Source organism: Phyllostomus hastatus, unplaced genomic scaffold (assembly GCF_019186645.2).
Source record: "Phyllostomus hastatus isolate PE091 unplaced genomic scaffold, TTU_PhHast_1.1 phas_scaffold_12, whole genome shotgun sequence".
NCBI lineage: Eukaryota > Metazoa > Chordata > Mammalia > Chiroptera > Phyllostomidae > Phyllostomus > Phyllostomus hastatus.
The window spans coordinates 7,912,665-7,932,395 of NW_025334007.1; the positions used below are offsets into that span (position 1 = coordinate 7,912,665).

The following is a 19,731-nucleotide window of genomic DNA, read 5'->3' on the forward strand; positions in this document are numbered from 1 at the left end:
GAGGCAACCAACCACACATTGATGTCTGTCTCCTTCTCTTTCTCCCTCCCTTCACATCTAAAAATAATTAGTTTAAAAACAAAAAAAAAGTCTATTTTCTCAACTATTCAGGATCACAAACCAGTAATATCTGGAAAGGTAGTAAACAAAGTACCTAAAAATTAATTTTTAAATGGGTATTTTATAAATTAATATAATTCTAAAAAATAAAATAGGTATTAATGCAATCTTCAGTCTCAGGTGCAAAGCTAGGAGGTCACTCATGACAGTTATGATTTCTGAGGTACATATGGTCTTTGAGAACCAGCTCTCAACCTCAGATTAGTAAGAATCCTTTTTTTTTTTAATTTACAGCACTTCTTTTTAATTTTTTTCTTTTTAAAATTGACTTTAGAGAGAGAAAGGAAGGGAAAGAGAAACGTCAACTTGCTCTTCCACTTATGCATTCATTGGTTGATTCTTGTGTGTCCCCTAACTTGCAACCTTGGCATAGTTTGATGACACTCCAACCAACCAAGCTATCCGGTCAGGGCTATTAAGAATCTTTATATGCAAATGATATCAGAGGAAACGAAGTCTCACTCCATGGCCTACTCTGAATCCCAGAACATTTTAAGCCATAAAATGGGGATGCCTTAACAATTATATTCCTAAAGAGGCTCTAGGATGATTCAAGAACACAATACAAGGCACTTTCTAACAGGAATATTCAAGCAAAACAATACAAAACAAAACAATATCAACAAAACCAACTCTATAAGGATCCAAACTGTGAAGGTTTACCCTCACCTTGAGTACAAACTCATGAGATGTATTCTACAGCAAACACCATTTACTGAATGATGGCTTTTTCTAAGTTTTATTCTATCCATAAAACCCCACTCCAAATAAGTAAGAATTGTTACTATGCAATAATAACAAAAACAAAAAAGAAGCTATGTCCTTGTGTCTGGCAGAATCACAAGGTTGTCCACATCATTAACACTTGAATATTTTAAAGACAAACAATGAAATAAAAAATGAAAGCCAGACTCACTTTCCAGTGTCTTTAGCAAGATCACACCAATCTCTTCTAACTATATCTAATCCTTTCAGCTCCTGTTTGGTGAAGTAATTCCCATCTGACGTGGGTTCTACAACCAGAGCAGCGTATTTCTTTTTCTTCAGCAGAAGCAGAGACTTGAAAATTCCATCAATGTCAATTTCAAGCAGTTTGTACAACTTATTCACCTCACTTTTTACCTGTGAAAAGTCCAACCATTAATACTAGCTTCTCAAACATCTAAAAGGAAGAAGATGAACATGCTATAAATTCCCAAGAGTTCATCTAAACAGAACTTGAAGTCACATAAGACTGGAGTATATTTACTAGGCAAATATGCATGGAACATGATATCCTTTCTGTTGGGTCCGATGCAAGAACACTGAAAAATCACAGGGAAAGAATGGGCAGGGTCAGCCCCAAGAATTATAAAAATTATGAAATACTCTTTTTAAAATCTAAAAACTAAAGGCGTGTGTACTTACCTTCAAACTACTGAATTAATTAGAGATTACATAGTCCAACAAGTAGAATCATGGCCAGAAATAAGTAAAAAAACTATTAAAATGTCTATACTATTCCTGTACCTTGAACATAAACACCGTGAGTATAAACAAATACATATAGGCTGAACAAACAAATGAATGGCCACCTGCTCTTACTGACAAGGTCAGGGCACAGACCCTTGCCTCTAGGGGAAATACAGTTTTTCAAGGTCCGATATGAGTACAATATGCCACGCTCGCTCTCAAGTGAAGACCATAGCTCAGGTTGCATACATTTCAGAGGGGAAAGGTAAGAAGGTGTTAGTTTGTAAGATGATACCTTAGTTTTAGTTCATTGGGGCAATATCTCAACATAGTAATTGCTCAAGAACCACTAACAGTGCTAATTATAAACTGCAATTAGGAGGCTACAAGTGACTATTTTTAAATATCCCCTCGCCTTTTCAAATACTTTTAAGTACTCCTGTAAACATTATAGATGTGTGCAGAAGTATGTAGGTAGGTAGGTAGGTATTTATCCATATCTATCAGTGTATGAAAGGCATCTGAACACTGCTAGACACATTTCTCCTTGTGAGTGACAATGTGATAAGTACTAACTTGATCACATCTTAAACTCGTCACTCTTACACTGTTCTCAAAGGCAAAACATATCTATCATTCAAGGAAAAAACAATTCTCTTTTAATTTTATCCTCAAAACAAACAATTGGAGAAGAGGTTAAGAAATATAAAAGAGCACGAAGAACTGAAGGCACTAAATGTATTCTTCTCAGAAACACACAATGTACATATAAATGAATTTATGACGTTCCATGTTAAAAATACTTCACAAAAGTAAGTAAAACAGACAGTTTTATCAAATTATCTCACCTTGTTTCCCAATTTAAATACTTCTTCCAGATTGGTGCTATTGGTGTTTATCATAATTGAATCTGTATCTCCATAAATAACTTCAAGATCCATCTAATGAAAAGGCAAAATTATAAAAATTTACAATGAAAACATGGTGACCATTATGCACAATGAAATTCAAGATTTTCTATATCACAGAAATTACAGATTCCACTGATTTTTTTCCTAAAGACTAAATTTATTCTTATCCATATTGTCAGGAGTATACAACTGAAGATTAAGCCCCAATAAACCAGAAAGGCGAACACTGCCACATTAAAAAATCTCCCTAATTTTCTTAAAACAAACAGGTATGTCAGTGGCAGAGGAAATGTCTAGTTTCAACGAAAACAAAATGTGTAACTCAACAATACAAAGGAGGATAAGAGACTAGGAAAGTCTATTACTCTATTTACCCACAGTACCACAAGCTTAGCAGTCATGGCAATTTATGAAGCAGAAGCATAATAGGATTTTAAAATTCAAAGGCACAAATCCATATTAATTTCTTAACAGTTTCAAATAGTATTTAGCAGAATATGAAGAGTGCCAAAAAAAATCAATCATACAGTATAAAAACCTGGAAGTAAACTCTAATTAGCACTGTTACTAATTTGCTTGAAACAGTCACATATAGGCTTCAAGCAGCGGCTAGATCATATCAGTGTTAGTAAAAGAAAAAAGCTATAATCCATTAGGGGGGATTATAAACGTAAACCAGACATCCTAAGAAGCCATTTCCAGTCTGTTTGGGTTGCAATTTTCCTTGAATGCAAAAATGTCACTAGGTATGATATTTAAGAGTTGTTATATGATGAAAATGCTCAGCATTACCTTCTCTACCATTTCTTTCGTATGCATCAAGATCTAAATGAAACAGAAAGTCAAGATTAGTGCATTATATAATTACAGAAACATAAATATAAATACATAGATAGGTAGCTCGATGATTTGTCATTTCCGTATATTTTAAAGCTCTTGATCATTTTCTAACTACAATTCTCAAAATAACAATAACATCAACATAGTCTAAAAATAAATTTGCTTCAATGCTGATTCTCAGTCAGAGATATGTAAACAGATCTATTGTAAAGATCTACATAAGCTCTATGTAAGCAGATCTATGTAAAGATCTCTCTTTGAAAAAACATGCATAATAAAAATACAGTAAGTCCTCACTTAACATCATGAACAGATGCTTGGAAACAGACTTTAAGTGAAACAACATATATAAAGAAACCAATTTTACCATAGGCTAATTAATATAAACAAGAGTTAAGGTCCTACGACATGTTTCCTATGGTCACAAAAACATCGCCAAACTTCTAAATAAACACACAAACACTTCTAATGTTAAACACTGAAATAAAGGTAAGCAATATATATATTTAAGGAAGATAAATAAAAACCAGAAAATTCTTTTCCATCCCACATATTCCAGCTTATGGTCACCAGTGGCCAGAGCCGATTCTGGCAGCTCGGGGCACAAGGTGGGGGCACCCACCCTGGACAGCATACCCTTCCATCGCAAGGCCACTCACACCCACGCTCACTCAGACTGGGACAATGCAAGCACGACAATGAACCTAGCACGCACATCTTTGGGATATGAGACAAACCGGAGCGCCTGGAGAAAACCCACATAGACATGGGAAGAAGATGCAAGCTCCATAGTAACAGTGGCGCCAAGCGGGAATCAATTTTTTTCCTCATCAATATTATAATGAAATGACAAAATGACATTACTCAAGGACCAACGGAATCCCTTTATAATATGAAAAAAGGCCAACTAGTCTCATTACTAATAACTAAAAGAACTGCATGGCAAAAAAAAAAAAAAAAAATCTTGACAGAGCACTTCAAATCTGGCAATTCTTATTCACTGCATTCAGGACCTTAAAAAGTTAAAAGTATTTTTATATATGAATATGAATGATATATAGATATATGTAATATAAGTGATAAAGGTATATATCTTAAAACATGTATTAGATTTAAATTTCTTCTCTACACTAAACTTCCTGAAAGCAGAAAGCAGACCTCCACTATAGTCTGGGAGCTAGCACAGCACCCAGCACAAAGCTGGGGCTCAATCAGCATTCAGTGAATGAAGGCAATCATACAGATTATATCTGTAGACGGGTCTGTCCCCAAGCCCATATGGCTATAAGATTAGGCACACACAGATTATAATGCAGATACAGATAAAAACAGATATAAACTATCAGGGACCAGATCAGAAATAACACGAATTTAACAAATTTAAGGCCTCTTCAAGAGCAATGTGAGGTAATGAGCACTCAGAAGGTGTGTGGCGGGGGGACAGATACTATGCTACAAGCATCTCATGTATTTTCTCATGTCGTTCTCCAAGGTCCCCAAGGGATAACCACCATTAATTTCCCCATTTGCTAGATGCAAAAAAAAAAAAAAAAGAGGAAGTAATTAATTTGTCCCACTAAGGGAGAGAGCAAGGGTAAGAACTCAAACACTCTTACTCCAGAGTATGGGGCCTTAGTCACTTCATGCTATTTTCTGTCCACTATTGCCCCTCTTTTAAAGCATCAATCTAAACCAGAAGTCACTTTTCCAATGGGCCAGATAGATTTACTTCATTTATATTTTTTTCATACCCCCAATAGTCCCTCACTGTCAACTAAGCTCAAATCTCATATCATTTCTGTCTTTCTTGTCCTTCATATTACAGAGCCCTAAAAATCCTACCTCAAAATATCTTTTCTATCTACCCACTGCTTTCCATTTCCATTGCCCCTCCCCTCTATTACTGCCTCCCGATGTTGTGCAGGCACTCATTGTCCTATGTTCTTAGGGAAGGAAGCTCTCCCCCTGCCCTGGGGGTGGTGGTGAATACTGATTAGGCTAACCAGTGGTTTTAATAGTGGCTGTACAATGCAATTGCCTGGGAATCTTTTAACAAATACCAATGCCTGGTCCCAATACATTTTTTAAAAAACAGCTCTCAAGGTGATTCTTCTATTGTAGGTGGGGTTAAAGGCCACTGGCCCAAGATAATCATGGTAATCCCATTCTGGAAACAGTTTTTGGTGCCCCCTCCCCATGGAGACCAGGCTTCATATGTAATAAGTACTTAAAACAGTTTGCTAGTTGACGGGTAGGTCTCATAGCAATCCCAATTACTTTTCTACTAGGCACTAGAATTGTTACCTCATAAAAACATTCACTCTCCTCCACTTCATCTTCATTTTTTAACATTTAAACTACAGGGAAAGCATTGTGGGAGACGACCTGACAATTCCTTTGGGAAAAGGGCAGTAATAAGATCCACCCAAGTCAAGTTAATCATCGTGAGGACAGAACTGCTTATCGTGAGTTCTCTTCATCCTCTGCCCCTTCCACAGCAGCTGGGCTTAGCTTTCCTCACCACAAGGACAATTCCACAAGGTTACCATTAGGTGCCAAGTTACATACTTCAGGAACAATCTGACCTTTCATTGCAATTCCGCATATGCGATAACCAATTTCTTCTACTCCTCTTTCACGCCGTGAACCAGACCAACTAGATCATCCCTGAGAGAACCTTTACCTTTCAGATCATCCACCCAAGTCTGTCCTCCACCAACTCACAACCATTTCCATGCACAATCTGAAGGCTGCTACCACAATGGCTTTCTCTTTGGGGGCAGAAACCTCTTGGTGGATGTTTTGAACAGAAATGGTAGAAACTAAGCAAACTATAAAGGCTGTAACTGCCACTGCTTTTTCCTAACCTAACACTTTATCTTAAAGATTAGTCCATACCCACACATAAATAGCTGACTTATTCTTTTTAATGACTACACAGTATTCCATTGTATCAATTCATCATGATTTAACTAATGCTCTATTACTTAACATGTATATTATTTCTAATCTTTTCCTTTATAACCATACTTCAACAAATAATCCTCATACATGTGGAATCTGCCAATATGCCAGTAACAAGATAAACTCCTACAAGAAGAATTATTGGGTTAAAGGCTATACATTTACAATTTTTTGATAAATATAGTCAAATAGCTCTCCACAGAGGGTATACTAATTTCTACAGATAGTTTTAAGCACCATCTTTCCAGTGGATCTCAACAGTAGCTGATGACAGTGCTCTGTCTCAAGTTCAAGGTCCTGTCCATAGCTCATCAACTCTTCAGTCTATCCTAGGCCAGATAACCCACAACCAAGCTGACTGCTACGTCCTGTGCTTCTTCACTAAGCAGTTCTACATGGTGGCTACCACCCCAGTGCTCTATCCAGTCCAATGCTTACCCAAGGCTATAAACCCAAGGCTAATGAGCAGGATCACCCCAAAGCTGCCCTCAGTTCAAACTGCTCACTGGGCTCAGCGGTTGGATATCCGATGGACTAGCAGCATCTCAAGATCTAGCAGAGGGCCTAATAATACGGTAGCTATTAACTAACATTTGTAGAATGCTAAATGTATAATTCTAAGGGGTAGGCAGTACTACGAGCCCCATTTTATACATGAGCAAAATCAGGCTCTGCAATTTCGCCCAAAATAACCGTTAGTCAAGAGCTTGATCTAGAAGCTGGACCGTATGTTTCACTTTCTTATTACTGTATCTCACTGCCTTGTTAAAAAGCCTATACCACATGAATGGTCTGGAAGCCAACAATCAAACACATGTATTACAGATACTTTCCCCATTAAGAAAATGCATTTTACAATAAAGCCACAGGTATCCAGAAAGGTCTGCTGGACACAAGGAACAGTGATTACAAGATGACCGCTGATAAGTTCACTTCAAAATGACAAGCCTAATATTAAAGCTACCCATTCTGACGGAAAATCATTTCGTAAGTGCCACAAGCTAGAAAACAGGGGCTATAAAAGGCTTGCTAAATTCATTAATAAGGCAGTCGGCAGTTATCTGATTTCACAGCAACACCTGCATATTTATCTACTCATTACCAATTGGATGATGAAATTTTTCAAGCACATTTCAAAAATCTGCCAACTTCAAGTGTAAAAAAATAAACTTTGTGGTTAATTTTTCCCTTAACAAAGTACAGCTGTTGAGAATAATTGTTCAAGATCTTACCCTGTAATGTCAACTGCAGCAGAACAAAGAGTATTTAATTAGCAAATCTATCCAGTAATTCAACACCTATTATATAAAATGCCTTCGTGATTTTATTCAGGATAATTTGCTAAGAGGGTTATTACTGACATTCAGATGGAATTTAAAATTCCTACGCAAGTCGAGTCATAATAGCAGTAATGATCTCCCCAATCAGGAGATTCGGTGTCACACAAGGCTCTCTTGCAATGCAGCAGCCGATTTCCTGACTTCTTAATTCCTGGGCTCAGCTCAGTGAGAGCCCTTCATGCCGATATTTCAGTCAGCAATACATCTTTAATGGGACTCTATTAAAATAACTAGAACAAAAATGACTTTTTTTTGGTTAAAAAGAATGACAGCACTGCCATCACATCAATCATTGCCGGCTTTGCAGAACAGTGCCGTTAGGGGGAAAGAGGAGGGGGAAACAGGAAAGCAGTGGGGCTGGGGGTGGGGAGAGCAATAATTAAAATAATACAAAAAGGTGTTTTAACCCCAACCTGAGCCTCTGAAGGCTGGTGATGGGGGGAGTGGGGACTAAAAAAGAAATGGAAATATATTTCAAAAAAGGGTTTCCTAAAGAAAATGATTTGTTCAGGAGTACACCCATGATGTGGTTTACTAAGCAAAAAGAGCTTGTTTGTTACGCTGGGGTTAATAGCAGTGGCGACCTAAGAAAAAATACAACCGAGCTGTGTATTTACAGGTTCTCCTAACAAGACCAGGAGCAAGGAGGGGTCTTGGTTTTTTGTTAGGACAGAATGCTGGTGTCTTACAATGCATTCAAAGGTTAGAAAATGTTTGTAGGTGCAATTACAGACTAAAACGGTGTTTATTAATGCCAAATGAAAGAAAGCACCAACTTTCCAGTTAAAAAAAGTTACAAGTTCCTATTCCAAAAGCCTAAGTCCATTATAGTGATATCTACTATCAAGAAACCTACTTTGCTACATGAAGCAGCTATCAAACACAACGGAAATCCTACTGGCTAAGAAAACATTGGCTAGGGTCAAATCTAAACAAACAGTGTATGAACAGAATGACAACTGAAATCTCAGTGGCTTTAGGGTTCTTCTGTTACTGATGACAAAATTAGAAATAAACTGGAATGGTTTCTTTGTTATTTTTATTTTTTTGGAAAGGTCTTTTAAACTAATACATTAGCATAACAGGGGGAGCAAATGAATGGTTTTGAAGGATAGGGAAGAGGAAAGGATTAGAAATATAAATATTATGATATCTGATAATCCAACCATTCTCTAAGCTTTTCCTTTCCCAATTTTAGCAGTTTCCAACCAGGATTCAGTATTATTTCTTCTACTTGATGAACATTTATTTTGTCCTCATTATGTTAGACTGCCTTTTTCCTATTTTTCTGTTCCCTGTTTTTCTGCAATGTGTGTTTTTTCTATATGATGCTCAAGGAGCAGGGCCATGGATTTAGTAAGCACCCTACTTTCTGCCTCCACCACCTAACAACATTCCTGTGACATGAGGTTCCTTACCACCCTTAAACCTTAGTTTTACCTTCTTTACAGTTGGGATAGTACTACCACCTAGTTCCCCCAGCTACGTGAGAAGTCAAAAAACTTTATGCTGAAAACATGCTTTGCGAGGATATAACACTATACCAATGTGAGTTTAAAGAACAGTCAGGGGTCTGAAGTCTGAGTGCTGCCAATTACCAGCTAAGTGATTTGTGAACAAGCTTTTTTCCCTCTCTAGGTCTTAGCATCCTCATGTACAAAATGAAGAGTTTGGGATTCCTCCCAGATCTAAAAACCTACGAATCCAAGTTCAACACGTAGAACTTGGATTGTTTTGTCTTTCATTCCTTTCACGTTCATTTCTTTAATATTAGGAAAAAGGGGCACTAATATGTCCTACATAGATAATTAGCACTACAAGAATATGCTGCAGCAAAAAACCCCCCCAAAAAACAAAACAGAATATTACCATATTCTAGGTTGCTTTTGAAGGGTATATAGTTGCAAAAACTAGAAATACATAAGCTCTCACAAGGAGTCTGCATACATCTTTATGCACTTAATATAAGTGAGTGAGTGAGTGTATTTACCGCACATAAAAATACCCAACATCTTCTGTTGAAATCCATACCCCTTCTCCCGCCCAGGACAATATATACACATCTTTATATATACAAAGTCTGTCCAGAAGGTATCCAGCCACATAATATGAAAAATAGAGGAATTTATTGAAGAAAATACAAGAAACATTGTACACAGGACAATGATGCCTCAGTCCCCTTCCAAGTAGCACCTTGGGACCTCACACAGTTCTCCCAATCACCATCACCTGCCCTGTTGTATGTTTCTGATTCTCACTGATGGTCTGAAATCTCTTCCCTTTCAAAGGTGATTTTAGTTTTGGAAAAAGCCAGAAGTCACAGGGTGCCAAATCTGGGCTGTAGTAGGGCTGAGTCTCCTAGGTAATTGGTCACAGAGTACACACACTCACTCAATGGCATGTACCACCCCCACTAACTAATACAGTGAAGTCATCATTGTTCACATATGCTCATTCCAGTCTGCTCTCCTTGGCTGCCAGGTTACATGGATGTCGCATAAACCATTCTCGTTATACTAACAATGACTGGACTATATCCAGACAGACCTCATATGTATCAAGGTTTCTCAACATGAACAGAATGGACACTTTAGGTTGGCTAACTCTTTGTCATAAGGGGCTGTTCCTGGCCTCTACCTACTAGATGCCAGCAACATGCATGTGTGTGTGTATACAGGTGAGTGCATGGGCATACATGCTCTCCAGTTGTGACAACCAAAATTGTCTTCTGATATTGCCACGTTTCATGGGGGGCAGGGAGAGGGTAACGTTACACTGATGACAACATTTTCTCTGTAGGCCCATACCCAATTCTGTCCTTTAAGCACTCATTTGAAACTCCATCCATCACCTCCAGAATCACAACCAGCTCCAAACATGAAATGGCCCCTCCAAGAGCCTTCATCTAAAACAAAGGAATGACTTCCATTCTGATTCAATGAACTAACAAGTCTCACTATGGCTTTCCAGTGTGACACCCCTGTCAATGGGCTCCTCCAGGCCCTCACCTACCACCCATCTCTAGCATCACTACCTCCCAAAACATTCTTATTGCTTTCTAAAATGTACTCTTTGAAATGAAATTCAACCCCCCAGCTTGACCCAAAATCTAGTTGAGGCCTACCTCATCTTCTAATGCTTCCCACATGTATGCTTCAAGCCAGCCTTCCTGGAATATTTTGAGTTTGTTGAACAAGCCATGCTCTATTATAGCTTCTGTATTTTTCACATGCTGCTTCCCCACAGCACTTAGAAGTGTGGGTTCAGAAGTTAGGCTGTGTGATGGTTTGACACAGATCCCGGCTCCTGGGGTCTGTGGTGTTGTGGATGAGGTGAAACAAATTTACACAGACTACCGAGGCCTGTGGAGGAAAAGGGACGGCGCAGTTTCTCTCTCAAGGGGAGAGCACCTCGGAGAGCCTTGGCCACTCTCAAGAAAGGAGAGCGCCCTGACCCTTGCCTTGATAGGCTTTTATTGGGTTCAATTTGCACAGGAATACAGGGTGTATGTGTAAAGCTCATCAATCATTGTCAGGCAGAAATGATTAAACAATAGATATTCAAAGAACTCTGAGGGCTTATTCTGAATCAGGGTCAGACAGTTAAAGGGCTATAAAACTTTGGGGAGACAAATTCATTTCATGCTTGGACTCTTATTTAAATTGAGAGTATTAGCAAAGTAGGTTTCATAGGATTTTATGCATTCTTTCTTAGGCCTGATCACCCTAGGGAACCTGCCCTTTCCAGCACAGGGCCGAACCCACCTCTGGCATTGTTTCAGGCTTAAGTCAGGCAGGGGAAGTAAGGCAGCCAAGAGATTAGGAGACTTCTGGCAGACAGAATGAGGACTCAGGCTATGTCAAAGCCAAGGGGTGAGGGTCAATCACCCCCCTTTTTTATAGCCCTCAAGTCCTACCCTGAGGGCCCCTTTGCGACTGTGCCTGTCTTAGGTTGTCCCTCTTTTGAGGAATCTTACCCGTCATTGACTAACCAGTCATCCGCCCGGGGCCAAGCAGGGTGAAGAGAAAGGGGGCAGAGGTGGTGCCCCTACAAGGAAGATAAGCTTTGTCTCCTTAGTGGCTTATGGTCCCAAGGTCCTTTACTCAGCCTTAGCCATGGGGGAATTACAGCTTCTGAAACCAGGCAGGGCAGTTCCCAACAAAGGTTAATTTTATCTGTCAATTTGGCTGGGCAATGATACCCAGATACGTGGTCAAACACTACTCTACATGTTGCTGTGTAGGTACTTTTTTTAAACAGGAGATTGACATTTGAATCAGCACACTTTGAGCAAAAAAGATTACCCGCCATAATGTGGGTGGGCCTCATCCAATCAGTTGAAGGCCTTAAGAGAAAAAGACTAAGGTCACTCAATGGAGAGAGAATTCTGCTGCAGACTGCCTTCAGGCTTGAACTGAAACATTAACTCATGTCCCAAATGGGTCTCTAGACTGTGACCTACCCAGCAGATTTCCGATTTGCCTGTACCCACAATCACATGATCCCATTCCTCTCCCTCAACTCTCTCTCTCTCTCTCTCTCTCTCTCTCTCTCTCTCTCACACACACACACACACACACACACACACAACCTACTGGTTCTGTTTCTATGGAGATCCCCAACTACTACAGCCTGCCTGAGTTCAAAGCCTAAGGGTACTGCTTATACAGTGCATGACCTTGGGCACACAATACAATCACTAAGCCTCTGATTCCTTAACTATAAAGTGGAGATAACAGCTGCAGCTTCCTTATAATAGGGCTACTATAAGCAGTAAATGTAACCACATATGTAAATAATTCCATACAGTCTCTGGTACCTAAGTGCTCAGTAAATGTTAGGTATTATCACCTAACATCTACTTATTTCACAAGCAACTTCACACTGTCAAAAACAGCCTCTGTCCCCCCTGACCCAATGATATTAAAAAGTGTGTTAGTCCAATGTAGCCCCCCCAAAATTCTGTGTATACTGCAGCACACCACTCTATTATAAAAGGTAAAATTAAGAGACTACAAGCAAATGGTAACAGAGATCATGTCTTACCCATTAAACCTAACACATAATAGTAATCAATAGCCTGGCACATAATAGTAATTCAATAAATATTTATTTCTTAGGTGGCAGTGAAAGGAGGCAAACCCCAAGTGGTACGGCTTGAGAATAGCAAAGCCGTGGATTGATAAGTGCATCTCCACAACATCAGGACCCTAAAGCGGGTTACAGAAAGTGGCAATTAAACCCACACACTGTACGCATTTAAATGCTAGCTCTTTCCATGCAAGAAATGGAGTGAATCAGTTTTAATCCCACCTTCAAACACAACCCATGTTAAACAAATATTCACTCAAGAGAAATGAATTTCAACCCCAACGATAAAGGCCCGTTAATTATAAACTTGACTAAAAGTGTACCTCTCCCATACAACTCTTGTTTCCAGATAAACTGATTTTGTTAAATCCTGAATTTACAACCTAGACCTTCTGGTAGCTCATGTGTAAAGAATATAAAACACACTGAATAAACAAAGCTTTCTGAAAGGTTCCTCCTCCCCAACAGACACATTTAATGATATTTATGAGTCTCCCTCAATTACTGCCCCACAATTTGACAGGGCTCTAGTTTTGATCTAAAAACTTAAAATACCATAAAGTGTGGCTCTGAACATGTGAAAGGAAAAGTGAACATCTTTGTCTTCTCATTTCTCGCCCTGAAATATTTATTCATCTCGTGGATTTTTTAGAATCCACTTTACATTTGCACTCTGAAAAAACTGTTTTCACCTTTAAAGAAACCTTCCTTACACCACATTCTTATTCTCTATTCCTCCTCTAATCCAACCTCCAGTTTAGAAACTTGCGTCCTGTACATTTCACTTGAACTTACATGCACTATTGTGGTACTTGGAATTAGGTCTGACACAGGACCCAGAGAGCTTCTAGAGCTGACTTTAAAGCACACTTGAGCCAAATCTACTCACCGACACAAGAGTTCAAGTACGAGCCTACACTCTTAAACATTAAATTCCCAGAAGAAGAATAAAGAACCCTAAGGCACCAAGATGAAAACTACAGCAGGAGATATTAACCTAAGGTCAAGAAATCTGAAAATCCCTGCTACTCTAAGGAAAAATGCGAATGTATGTCTGTAAGCATTTTTCTGGGACAAGGGTGCACATATTTCACCAAATTTGAAATTCTGATGTGTTCAAATATAAGTACCATTGCAGATGCTCCAATTAGCCATAAAAATAGCACTTCAGGAATTCTTAGAATTCACATAATGTCCGTGAGACTCGAAACACCACTGCCCAAAGGCCTTTGCCTCTTGCTTTGGAGCTGGGTGTTTTGGGGCCCCTACAGTATATTTTCCCTCACAGAAAAACAGGCATGCGTCAAAAGGCTTGGAGATTTGGTTCCCTGATTGACTCCCAGAATAATTCTTCTGGGGGGCTAATTAAGACACGGCCAAACCATGTCCGCACTTTGGCGAACATCAGCGCTGAGGCAAGTTTCACACAACCTGATTAAAATTGACTCAAAGTGTCTTACTTCAGTAATCACTTAGACAGAATGAATTTTACATTAGTGGGATCAAGCATGCACCAGGCCTCAGTGGAAATGAAAAGGGCTTATAGTAATAGGATTTATAAATCCACCCATTAGGTTAATGGCTAAATGATTTACATGTAACATTCTCCCCCACTCCGCCTTCCTTCACCCTTTAACTCAGTAAAAACTATGCTTGGCATTTTCTACTGCAGTGCCATACTCAAAGGAAATAGCCTTTCTATTTTGGGACATTCTAATTTCTAATAATGGCTTGGGTAGCTACCATTAACTCTTTCAAAGCACAAATAATTGACTAATAAAATTAAATAGTCTATAAGGCCTGAAAGTGCTTAATTGATCATAATTGTCTATTTGAGAAGAAGGCGTCAGGCTGGCTATGTTCAGATAATGAAGTTGGGCAATTCTGAAGCGCTGCAATCAAGATAATACAGCTAAAAAGGACATTAGCATTTTCTGGAATCTGCAACATTTTCTTTATAACTGAGGTCATGGGAAAATCTGACTAGAAAACTTTGAGCTCTCGGTCCCCACGAATGACAGATTTAACAGGGTGCTGCTTGTCATTACTAAGCACCTGGACTGGAGCTCAACCCTGGGAGGGCACCTCACTGGGGGTCTAAAGGACAACCTGAAGTTGGAGAATGATGGAAGTGTTTGTTATCACCATTTGATGGAAGCATTTTTTATTTCTGGAAAGCTCCTTTTTAGAACTAGTGTGTGATAAGACAGTCATGGTACTCTTCATCATTACTCCCTGTTTTGAGTAAGGTGAGAGGAGAGGGAACTATTTAAACCCAAGACCTCGGGGGCAACTCCCTCACTCAGCACCAGGGCTAAATACCAAATTCTGTTCTTTAATGACCATTCATTCGGTCTTCATGCCCTCCTGTAGCAACTCTATTTCTTACAAAATGGTGTCCCTTGCCCTCTGTTTTATTAGAAGTTCAGAAAAGAGATTCTGTGAGCTAGCTATATATGATTAAAATAGAGAGGGTTTGCACCTTGACTAGTGTGGTTCTGTTGCTTGGGCATCATCCTATGAAACAAAAGGTCACTGGTTCAATTCCTAGTCAAAGGTCACTTGTTCAATTCCCAGTTGGGGCACATGCCTGGGTTGCAGGTTTGGTCCCCAGTTGAGGCATGTTTGAGAAGCAACTAATCAATGTTTGTTTCTCACATCAATGTCTCTCTCCTTCTCTTTTTCCCTCCTTTCCCCTCTCTCTAAAAACAAACAAACAAATAAATAAAATGTGTGTGTGTTTTTTTAAATAGGGTTCCCAATTCAAAGAAAAACCTTCAGATAGGTGGTTTCATTTTAGGGAAATATAATTGTGTTCACCTGTCCAGAGATACATGTGTTGTAGACAATGTTCAGGCATGCCTCTAGAATGCCTCTTTATGTTTAAGGATCAAATAATGTATTTTAATTTATCGATCACTTTTTCTCCTGTCCCATCATCTTTTGGAAAGAATCCAGAGAAATTTCGAAAGAAACAGGTAAATGCCAAACTGAGAAGAGTCATTTAGGATGCAGATGTAGAATATGGAGAAGACAAAATATCAATATATAAGCTATGCAAGATGTGGCTACTGCTAAAAAAAAATCCCTTTTACTTTTGAATTTCTATAGTCTTTTCATTTAGGCCCTCAAAAAGTTACTCATTCATTCACACACTAACAAGCATTTTATTCTTTGTCCTCACCCAAGGACATGTTTTTTTCACTGCTTTCAGAGAGGGAGGAAGGGAGAAAGAGAAACATCAATGTAAGAGAGAAACATCAATGTAAGAGAGAAACATCAACTGGCCACCTCCCACACGCACCTGGACCAGGGATTGAATCCACAACCCAGGTATACACCCTGACTGGGAATCAAACGCACAACATTTTCCTGGTTACAGGACGATGCTCCAACCAACTGAGCCACACTGGCCAGTGCACACACTAACAAGTATTTACTGAACAGTTCTCACGTGCTAGGTGGAAGGGAACACTACCGTGAATGACTCAGCCATGATCCCTTTCCTCTACAATGTGTAGTATCTAACGGAGAGGCAAATACACATTTGGAAAAAATATACACACACACAATGGAGGCCTCTGAGATGGGAGAGGAAAGTTCATGGAAGCAAACTGTATATAGGCGAAGGTGATCTAGAGGAAGTAATAGAAAAAGAGGGGTGGAGGAAGAGTGTCAAAGATCCAAAGGACAGAGGAAAACTCTTAAAAAATAAGTTTTCAAAAAAAAAGGTTTCTTTTGCAATGAGAAGAAAATGAAAAGTATGGCTGAGATCAGAATGCTCAGGAAAGTGGAGCGAGGGCAGAGAGGCCCAATGTGAAGCGCCATAAAAACCACATTAAGGACTTTAAACTGGGGAGTGACAATCAGTTTGACAGTTTAAAGAGGTCTCTCTGGTTAGAAAACATGTAGAGAATAGATGTGCCAGGGGCAGCATCCAGGAAGAAGTGATGAGGCTTGAACAGCATCAAAGTCATTGCACTGGAGATAGACAATCACTGGTATTTAGGAAGTGGAACCTACAGAACTTGGTGACTGGCTGAATTTGGGGCACAGGGAAGGTGAAACCCATGTCCCTGCCTTAACAACTGGATAGGCACACAGTGCTGTCACTCACTAAGATAAGGAATACCGGAAGGGGAACAGGTTGGGGAGCAGAACCAGCTGGGTAGTTTTGGAATTGAGTATGTTATGCCTGTGGACATCCAAATGGAGATCACAGGGAGGCAGTGGAAGCTAAGATACTCAACAGAGGGGACGTCTAAGTTTTGGATACAGGAAATCCAATGGTCAGCAGAGACGCAATATATGACTAAACCAAAGCAACATCAGCACACAGACAACAGAACCCACTGAAACGGATGGCATAGCTCACAAAGGGGCAGCGGGAGAATGGGAGACAGGCAAGCTAGCAACCAAACCATGGTTATGGTGCTCCCTGGGTGTCCAGACCCCTCATTCCTCCCTCCAGCACTTTCCTTTCCCTTTCAGCTATTAGGTTTCCATTCTTTCTGTCACAATTGGCAGGTGTCACACAAACCAGTGACCACTGACAAATTTGATTGCAGGCTGCCACAGTCAGACAGCCAGGCACCACACACTGACCTTTAAGGAGAACGATCCCAACAGGTGGCTAGTGCCTAATACAAATAATTGTATTAAGCCTCGGAACAAGGTCAAAAAAGGAGGAGCACCTTGCCTTTTCATGAGCAACCAAAACAGCTACAGGCCGCAGCGCAACAAACAGCAAGCAAAACTTCTGCAATGGCTCCCCTCCTCGAGGCAGTGATGGGCTCGACAGGAAGACTAAACACCAATCAAGTCACTTCACAAGTAAAGAGCCTCCTATAGGTCTGGCCATCGTTTTCCTGCCTCTCTTCTGCATTTGGGAGGCAGGAGGGTGTTCTTTTTTATGTCAAGTTTGGTGCCATTTATAAGCAGTTCCGATTTATACTCATCCAATAGAAGAAAAGCTAACGATGGGCGAAGGGTTCCCCTCAGTTTCCAAAGAATATTCTTCACACCCTTCAAAAGAAACTACCTAAGTCATAGGTGATTAAATTAATTGCCTTTGTCACTGATTTGCTTTGTTAACTTCAAATGTCTCACTGTTCTCATGGACCTTTGCCCTCACAGCAAGCCACTGTTTTGACAGAACAGGCAGCTGTAGCTCAGGAGGTGGGAGGAGCCTGCTCAACCTCCTGAAAGACAAAGGCCCCATCAGGGCTCAGAAATTCCACTGGGTGGTAAGAAGCCAGGAGTCCTGCAACCTGCGGTAGGACCCCGTGTGCTGAGCCTTTCTCCCTGACCTTTACATATAAAAAAAAGATCTTTCTTTCCCCTGCAGACGGCCTCCACTGCTCCCACCATCTCAAACCTCGTGACAGTGAATGGCATGGCTGGGAGGAGCCACACACCACTGGCATGTCGGTACCCAGAGCAAGAATCCAAGCAGTAGATCAGATTCCTGTCAGCTGCAAACGAGCCCGCACTTCAGCTGCTTCTCATTCTTTATTTTTAAATGGCAGGATGGGCTCAAGGGCATGGTGGCCTGTCACACAAAAGACTAAAGATTAGAAAAGAAAAAAACAAAACCCTTCAGAGTACGCAGATTCACACGAGACTGACAACTGAACAAGCACTACAATATTTTACAAATCAGTTCAATGTGTTTCTCTTAGTAACGTGATGAGGGAAAATTGATTATGGAACAAAAATGAATCAAACTAACTATAGATTAGTTTTTAGTCAATAAGACTAACAGATAAATTCTCTTGCTACTGATCTGGAAAAGCCTTATTTTCAGAACTCTGAACCCAGAGCATGAAAATATTGGGATGTGCTACCAGTGACAAAGCTACCCGCTCAATCAGTCCCCAAAAACAAAAGAGCAGTAAAATTAAATATAAATCAATAAAATGTAAAGAGTACGGTTACGAAGAACTTACCTCTGCAGAATACAAAATGTGTTTTCTTTTTTCCCTATACCACCACCAGATCATTCTCAACTAATTCTTAGAAGCTGAAGACGAACTTGGATTTTGATGTATAAACTGCTTTTGACGATATTTCATTTTAAACAGATAAACACTTTAAAAAAATGCAAGCTTGAAGACACCCTTTTGAGAAACTAAGAAAACAGATGTGGAAGCCATTTGTTTAGATGAAGAGGAATTTTCGCTTTTATAGGAATACAATGATTCATGAAGAGGAAAAAAGTCTGTCATCAAGTTTACTTCAATAGATACTCTTGGGTTTGAGGCAGCTTTCTAAATATGGCCACTGCTTTTCTTCACATCCCATCTCTCCTGAAATATCTCAAACTACCACTAAACAAACATTACTTTTATTGTCTTTGTTCTTCTACATTTTCTGCTTAGTTAATATATTGTGCAAGAGAAAAAAATCACAACTCTGGTACGACAGCATTACATACTTGCTTTTATTGCTTAGGAAGTGGACAAAATACCTTCTGCTTTAGTGATTTATCAAAAACAAGCCATCTTGAGAGTACTAAAGCATTAAGAATACAAGAAACCCTGGCAGTAAGTTCAGAAATAACAGCTCTCCTTAACCCCAAAGGAGATGGAATAAAAGAATCGTGAAGCTTTTCCAAGAACTCCTAGCAAAGAGGGAAATCTCCTTTTTTGGTTTCTCTTTTTAATGGAGCTAAAACCAAGAACTAAAACAGGAAAAGAAAAAGGGTGGGGGCATTGGGTTCAACCTGGGGAAGTGCTTAGAAATTCTCTCCTTCCTTCCTGCGCCCCATGCTCATCTGCTTCCGCCCTCTCCTCAGTGGCTCGGTCTACAGGCCTCTGGGTTAAGAGGCACAAGATCTGCTGGGATAAGGTATTTGACCTTCCATGCTTCTCTACCTCCTCAACAAAAGAAGGCACGATGGCCAATGTTCCTCAATTTTTTTGTTTGATAGACAACCCCCCCCAATTCCCTATCCCTTAAGAGTCTGCTATAATCCCTATATTAAGAATCACAGAGCCCTGGTTGGCATGGCT

General features: G+C 39.7%; 1 protein-coding gene across 3 annotated transcripts in view; it reads right to left on the reverse strand.

The window, feature by feature from the left end:
* Positions 1-19,731, reverse strand: part of POLA1 (DNA polymerase alpha 1, catalytic subunit) — a 295,619-nt gene that overhangs the window by 176,955 nt on the left and 98,933 nt on the right. For all 3 annotated transcript variants that reach the window (XM_045855968.1, XM_045855967.1, XM_045855969.1), the window contains exons 27-29: positions 3,276-3,308; positions 2,421-2,513; positions 1,037-1,242 (exon numbers count right to left, since the gene is read on the reverse strand). In XM_045855968.1, coding sequence (XP_045711924.1) covers positions 1,037-1,242; positions 2,421-2,513; positions 3,276-3,308 — 332 coding nt within the window. The remainder of the gene's footprint in view (positions 1-1,036; positions 1,243-2,420; positions 2,514-3,275; positions 3,309-19,731) is intronic.